The sequence below is a fragment of the Papilio polytes genome, unplaced genomic scaffold, assembly GCF_000836215.1.
Source record: "Papilio polytes unplaced genomic scaffold, Ppol_1.0 DF823901.1, whole genome shotgun sequence".
Classification (NCBI taxonomy): Eukaryota; Metazoa; Arthropoda; class Insecta; order Lepidoptera; family Papilionidae; genus Papilio; species Papilio polytes.
In genome coordinates this window covers 60,013-66,831 of record NW_013525303.1, presented here as the reverse complement: position 1 = coordinate 66,831, position 6,819 = coordinate 60,013, and the positions used below count along the sequence as shown (strand labels likewise).

General features: G+C 32.5%; 2 protein-coding genes across 2 annotated transcripts in view; one reads left to right on the top strand and one right to left on the bottom strand.

Moving 5' to 3' along the window:
• LOC106102918 (non-canonical poly(A) RNA polymerase PAPD5-like) overlaps positions 1 to 4,746 on the bottom strand; it is a 7,785-nt gene extending 3,039 nt beyond the window's left edge. The window contains exon 1 of the mRNA XM_013282536.1: positions 4,257 to 4,746. Within this exon, the coding sequence (XP_013137990.1) occupies positions 4,257 to 4,594 (338 nt within the window). The 5' untranslated portion in view covers positions 4,595 to 4,746. The remainder of the gene's footprint in view (positions 1 to 4,256) is intronic.
• A 439-nt stretch (positions 4,747 to 5,185) lies between these two features.
• LOC106102779 (uncharacterized protein C1604.12-like) overlaps positions 5,186 to 6,819 on the top strand; it is a 5,109-nt gene continuing 3,475 nt past the window's right edge. Inside the window, exons 1-4 of the mRNA XM_013282361.1 lie at positions 5,186 to 5,531; positions 5,607 to 5,750; positions 5,993 to 6,518; positions 6,703 to 6,719. Of these exons, the coding sequence (XP_013137815.1) occupies positions 5,331 to 5,531; positions 5,607 to 5,750; positions 5,993 to 6,518; positions 6,703 to 6,719 (888 nt within the window). The 5' untranslated portion in view covers positions 5,186 to 5,330. The remainder of the gene's footprint in view (positions 5,532 to 5,606; positions 5,751 to 5,992; positions 6,519 to 6,702; positions 6,720 to 6,819) is intronic.

Genomic DNA, 6,819 nt, shown 5'->3' with positions numbered 1-6,819 from the left:
TTTAGTAAAAATGTGCGCTCGCTCTTAAGCTCCGATACCTGTCATACAAAAGTTTGTGTGACCTTGTGACATCTACATTGTCACAGCATTGTGTGAGAACCACGTGGTATGCTGCATCTACGTAACACGTCACTCGCTGTGTCAACACGGACGCAGTGTGAGCTATGATTTAACATCATGTGTGGACGTTTGATTGGCGCGCCTCAGCTAACATTCGTAACCTTGTCCCAATATTCATAACTTGTATTATAGTGTTATTACTTTAAGAAATCGAAAGAGATTTATAACAAAAAACATCACTATTAATATACTTTTAATAAGCATTACACAACACGTCCTTAAAACGTTGTATAAAAAATATTTTGACAACAAAAATGTATCTGTTCACGACACACTGCAGTCCAATTTCAGAATTTTACGTACGACCTTAAATACCGTTGACATCAGCAGCTCTGTTCACGTAATGTACAACATAAACACATTATTTACCTGTTAAACAATATAAATGGCTTGTTTTAGATTAGTGTGAACACTATGTATAGTTCAGTATGAGTTGAGATTTCGAGTGCCGGCATATCCGCGAGTATGAGCACTGGTGCAACATCCTTGGCCGACCTTCCTCATGGAAGTCAATACCCCGGGCGGTTGCAGCAGATCTGTTGCGACACAGCACCGCCTGCGACTGCTGCCTCGCGCCGCTTACGTAACGAGGTCGTTGCTCTTACAACCACTTACACAGACACTTCGCCCATACATTATGTCACCTGTGACGGAGGTCTACTGGCGCTGGTCACCGACATGTTTACATCCACAAAGTATTTGCATCATATTACGACTTTGTATTAATATTTTTTTCACCAGAGCGACACTTTCAATCGGACGGATACTATCTGCGTGTTTCCGAATTTACATTATAAGAAAGTTTATTTTTAATTTACGAAGTATATTATAATTGTCACTTATTAAATTTTTCTTATTAATAATATGTGCTGAAGGAAAACAAGATTAAATTAAATGTCTAGGGACACGAAAAATATTACATTAAAAAATGACGAAAAGTTCTTATGTCGTTTATAATGACTGAGAAACAAGACAATTATTTTATTATTAACTATACCTAAGCAAAGACAATATACAGAGAGATGATGATTACATAAAAAAGAAAGTATTAAGACTGTAGCTTTAAAGGTAAAGGGAGACAGAAGAAGGTATGCATGAAGAAATCTGTTGCTTAGTATGAAGAATAGTACATACTGTACCAAGGGCTGGTTGATGTGATACCCAAATATTGGTAATATAATTGGTGGAGACACTGGGGTGAGAAATTATCAAGCTACCTATACTAATATAATAAAGAGTAAACACACACTTCTTTGTTGCCTAAGATGTCAGCAATTACAGCATATTTTTGAACAATTCTCTTTTTAATAAAAAGTTCTACACTTATGTTACACTTTAGGCTATATATTTTCACGCAATTAAACCTAAGGGATAAATATTTTGGATAAAAACCCTAATGTGGGAAAGAGACTATAAGTTCCTGCCAACATCAAGGAAGCAAAGTTGCTATGGTTAGTCATTGTCATGTCATTTTGACATTTGCAATTGATAATTTACATGTTTACACAATGAAATAAGATTTTCATAATTTTATGCGGGTGAAGTCGCACGGGAACAGCTAGCGATATATAACATACAAAATAGTAAAGCAATCACATATGTAAATGTACACCTGTGCTCTGACTCATTATTTGTAATGCATGTAATATGTTAGTGGGACATATTTTTTATATTACATAGATACTCGAAATTTATTAACTACAGTTAGTAAAGATTACTTATATTTACAAAAAATTTAAAATTATAATGACCTAGCTTTTGCTCGCGACTCCTTCCGCGTGGAATTTAAAAAAAAACAAAATGAGTAGCGTTGGTGTTCTTCTAGACTATCCATTACATCTATACCAAATTTTAATAGAAATCCGTTCAGCCATTTAGGCTACAAACTCTAACAAACATCCATCCATCTAAACTTTTGCATGTATTAACATGAAGCATGATTATAAGATCTGCTAAACTTAACTACTTTTGTTGGACTAGTTTGTTTGTCACATTCACTTAACTCTTATTAACATAGAAAACTAGCTTGCTGGCCTCATCTTTACTGACTTCATTATTTTGAAAATATATCTATTACAGCAAATATGATGAACAACTTGAGATGCTCTAAGTTTAAGAATTATTTGTAAGCCTTTGATTTGACTTGACACACCGACAACTGTTGTCAATTATTTTGCAGCTTATTCAACTGTTTAGTTGTACAACTAAAAATCAAGGAGTGTGCATTCATATAATCTCATAGTAATCAAAACAACTAAACACTTGTGCGATAGTTTAGGTAAAGGTGTGTGCACACTCTAAATGTTCAATACTGCTCAAGGTGTTCAACAAATCCTGTGTCAACATAATGAAAATCACATGCTTACTGGTTGTAAAATAAATAGCCAATGTCTCATTACCATTGTTCTAAAATTACAATATTAATGTTGGCAAGTTAATTATTATTTAATTGTTACAATGCCACTTAATTGGCAAACTGCCACAAACATGTCCCGACTGCTTGTAAAATTGTTAGTTATCTTATAAGAGGTAATCTTCTGTTATGTACCAATTAGTAACAAAAACAACTCTACCAATGGTGTAAATAATATGAAAACATATAAAATTATTGAGTACTGGCTGCTGCTCGCGACTTTACCCACTTGAAATTAAAATAATAATATAAAACATAACTTATGTTGCTTACAGAAAAATGACCTTTCTAATGATGAAAGAATTTTTGAAATCGGCCCAGTAGTTTTTGAATTGTTTCAAAAATACAAATCTTTCCTCTTTATAATATTAGTATAGATTTAGATTATTATTTAGTCCTAGCAATCATACAATTTAAATAATATTACAGCTGCTTAGTAGATATCAGTATTGTTTTATACATTTTTTTATCAAACAAGCAGGTATGGCAGATAGGAGACTAGTTAAATAATATAACAGATAGAAAAAAAACTACATTCTACCCTCAATATATTCATACCCACTGTGCAAAGCAATATACAGAATTTTAAATACTTTTAATATCTTTAAAAATACATTTATATTAACATTTTTTATAAAGACCGCTATTAGACATATTTTTATTTGACATCACAAACTTTACGATACAGTGAAAACAAATTTTATAAATCAAGTAAGATAAATGAAAGTAGCTAATATGAAAAAGTGTCTGTGAATGAAGTGAATTAGTTACAAAACTTGTTACAATTAATCGGAAAAGATTGGTAGTGTTCAATTATAGCAAATATTATTTAAAAATAAAATTGTAATGTTTAAGGCAGATATGCATCAATGATTACTTAGTTGTTTTCGCTGGTTGCTTTCAACTTCAGAAATAAAAAAGGACTTGTAATAAATCATTTAGCTTATGTCACTCAGTTATAGTATTTCTAATGGCAAGCAGAATGTTTAAATTGGTCTGGTTGTTGTTGAGATTATACACTTCATTCACGAACCAATCTTCTTTTTAATATTTGTGTACAAAAGGATCTAAGAGTTTATTAAATTAAAAATTTTATGTTAATAAGTCTACCCTTTGTTTACAAACTTTAGTTATTAAATTGGAGTACACTGTTAATGCAATAATTGTTACTCTATGGGTATTATAAAAATAAACAGTGGTTGTTTATTTTCACTTTGATCTATGAGTTAACATAAAACTTTACATAAAACATTTTAACATATCAGCACATCAAAATACTATTTGTTACACTAAAATTGAATCCTAAGCTTGTATCTTAACACAGAATAAATATTTATGAAAAATTACACAAAAATTAATAGATTTATAATTTAATTATCATATTTAAATAGCAATTACTTAAAAAGGAACAGATCATTAAGACCCTTTTTTTTATATATTTTTATAAACGAAAAAATGGTTTCATTTTTAAGTTTGGTAATTTTCCATTAAACACGTAGAAGTTTAAGAATTTCTGACATATATGAATTAATTAATTTTCTATGCAAATTTCCATATAACTGATGATATCGCGAATGATTGTGGCAGTGAAGAGTGAACGGTGACAAGCGGCCGGCCCGCGCTGTCACCTGCTGCACTGTCCGCCTACCACCACAACTCCGCTCCGACTCATGCCTCACCACACCACTATATCATTTGTAAAACACTATTTATCGTCACTTACCCCAATATGCCAGGCTTATAATTGTAGTTAGCCAGCCTCCAAGGGCAGCCGCCGTATTCACCTATGAGCGCATCGTGGTTTTTGTTCAGGTTAAACGTAGATGCGCGGTTGTCGTTCACTTTCCTCCGCGCGGGGTTGAAGTAATTATTATTCCTATTTTCACCATTAACGTCATTAATTGGTATAAAGTCTGGGGCTTTATTCACATTGGGGTTAGAATTTTCTAAATTTTTTAAGTTCATTTTGTCTATGTCACTTTGAGTCTCCCAAATACGAAGCCAGAGTCGCTTCGCGGGTCCTTCCTGCTCGGGCTGATACCACGCGACGGCGGGATCCATTCAGCCTGAACAAGGTTCAACTATATGGGATAACACATGTTGGAGCATTTCACATTTATAACTATTACATTGAAAATTAACACAAAACAAAAATAAGTCACACCACATTCGGAACATGGACGACACGCGTTTGGTTGACACTTCATCAACTAGAGGGCGCCATCGTGACAAAAATAAAGTTCTAGATTTCTATTCAATGAGGCCATATTTCAAATTAAAATGACTACTAAACAAAGTGTAAACTAAACGTTTGGTTTATCAATTCGAAACATTTTAATACTTTTGATAGCAAAGATAATCTATCTATCAAATATTTTCACACTGTGGCTCAAAAAATTCCTTATAAATCTTGAATTTTTTTTTAAATTTATGTTTATAAATGATTTGAATTTTTAGTTTTACAAAGAATATGCTGGGATTAGCCATTGGAGAACATTTTACAGATTTAAGTACACTTTTGAACGAGCATATGATTACATAGACGTAAAATATAATTTTTTTAGCTATTTCCTACCATTTTCGACTCCTATTGGATTCTTATTTATCTACATCAATTTATGTAAAATATGACAGTTGGTTGACAGTCCGACAAAGTCAAAGTCACTCATTGTTCGCGCCAAATATTAACACAACAAATGTATTTCCAGAAAAAGTTTTATGTAATTGTGCAATTTAATGATCAATTTCAGTTATATTACTAAGACTGATTTACATAATGATAATGAACGTGTAATATATGAACATATCTAAGTTATTTCGATTAAGTAGAATAGCCAATTGCGTCGTGACCGTGCACCGGCACCATCGGGCAGTACACACTGTATTCGTTAAATATTGGCATGTCGATACTCGAAGAATGGCGCAGAAAAGTATAACATCTTTTTTTAAAATAACACCCAAGAAGGAGTCCGTTGCTACTGTCAACAATCAGAATGAGGTATTTTCAGTTTTCTTTATATTGAATAAAACATATTTTACTTCCCTGTATATTTAAATTTACAATTATCTTCAGGAAACATCAAATGTTGATAAAAGCTTTTCCGAAGAATCATCACCGCCTGCACCTGCTACAAAATCAACAAAAAGATTGAGATCTGAGAGTGAGAATGAATCACCGGCTGCGTCCAGGTCTCCCTCTCCAGTTAGCTCAGTAAAGGTATGTTACTGATATACACATTTAATAGCCAAGGGTAACTCAATTAAAATGGTTTAGCCCTTGGTTAACATTTATGAATTAAATCAATGAAACAGCAGCTTAGATGAATTTTAACTTACATAGTCGGCGAGCAAATCATGGCTGCTCGATCATTCTCTCCGCTCTTAAATCTACTTCCCCATACCATTCTATACTTTTCTGATAAGGGTGGGAAGTGACTAGTAATGAAAAATTAATTTCAGAAAAAGAAAGTGAAGAGACAGAGAATAGAAAGTTCAGGAAGTGAGGCTGAACCACAAAAAAGTTCAGACGATGAAACAATTCCTGTTAAAATTGAAAGGAATGATTCACCTAAAACTTATTCCTCACCTAAAACTAAACGCAACAAATCAAAACTTATCAAAAACCAAGTAAAGGTGGAGAGTACTGAAGAAAATGAGAGTGGAAGTGAGAGTCAAGGGAGTAATGGCCTTGAGGAAAACAAAAGTCCCAATCAAAGTGAAAGTCCAAAATCGGTTAAAACTCCTAAAAAACAGAAAAGCCCAAAGGAAAAATCGGGAAGTCCAGAAGAGAAACCAAAAGTCAAAAAAGAAAAGAAAACACCTACACAAAGTACAAAAACCAAGGGTCCAATGGAAAAGTTTATGGCCAGTAATAATATGATGCAGTCTTTTGTAAAAAAAGAAAAAAATGATGGAGAAGAAGATAAAAAAGATTTAAAAGGTGTTAATGATGCAGATGATGAAAACCAACATTCTTTAGTTCCTGGTATGTATTATTTTAAATGTATGATCACTATATTTTTGTCTTTTTATTATTTTCTTATGTAACCTGCATGTTAAATTATTATTGTCTTACTATATGTTGTGCAGTGTACAAACTCAATAACTAACTAAAGGGTTGTGTAACTGTTTTTTAGGTACATAATTATAAACATTAAAGCATACAATAGCTTTTTTATATCATAAGGTAACAAATAAGCAGTTGGTCAACTAGTCAACCCTAGTCAACTTTTCCTTATATCAAAAGGGTGGGAGTAAGTTATTAAAAAAAATTGTGTTATATTTAG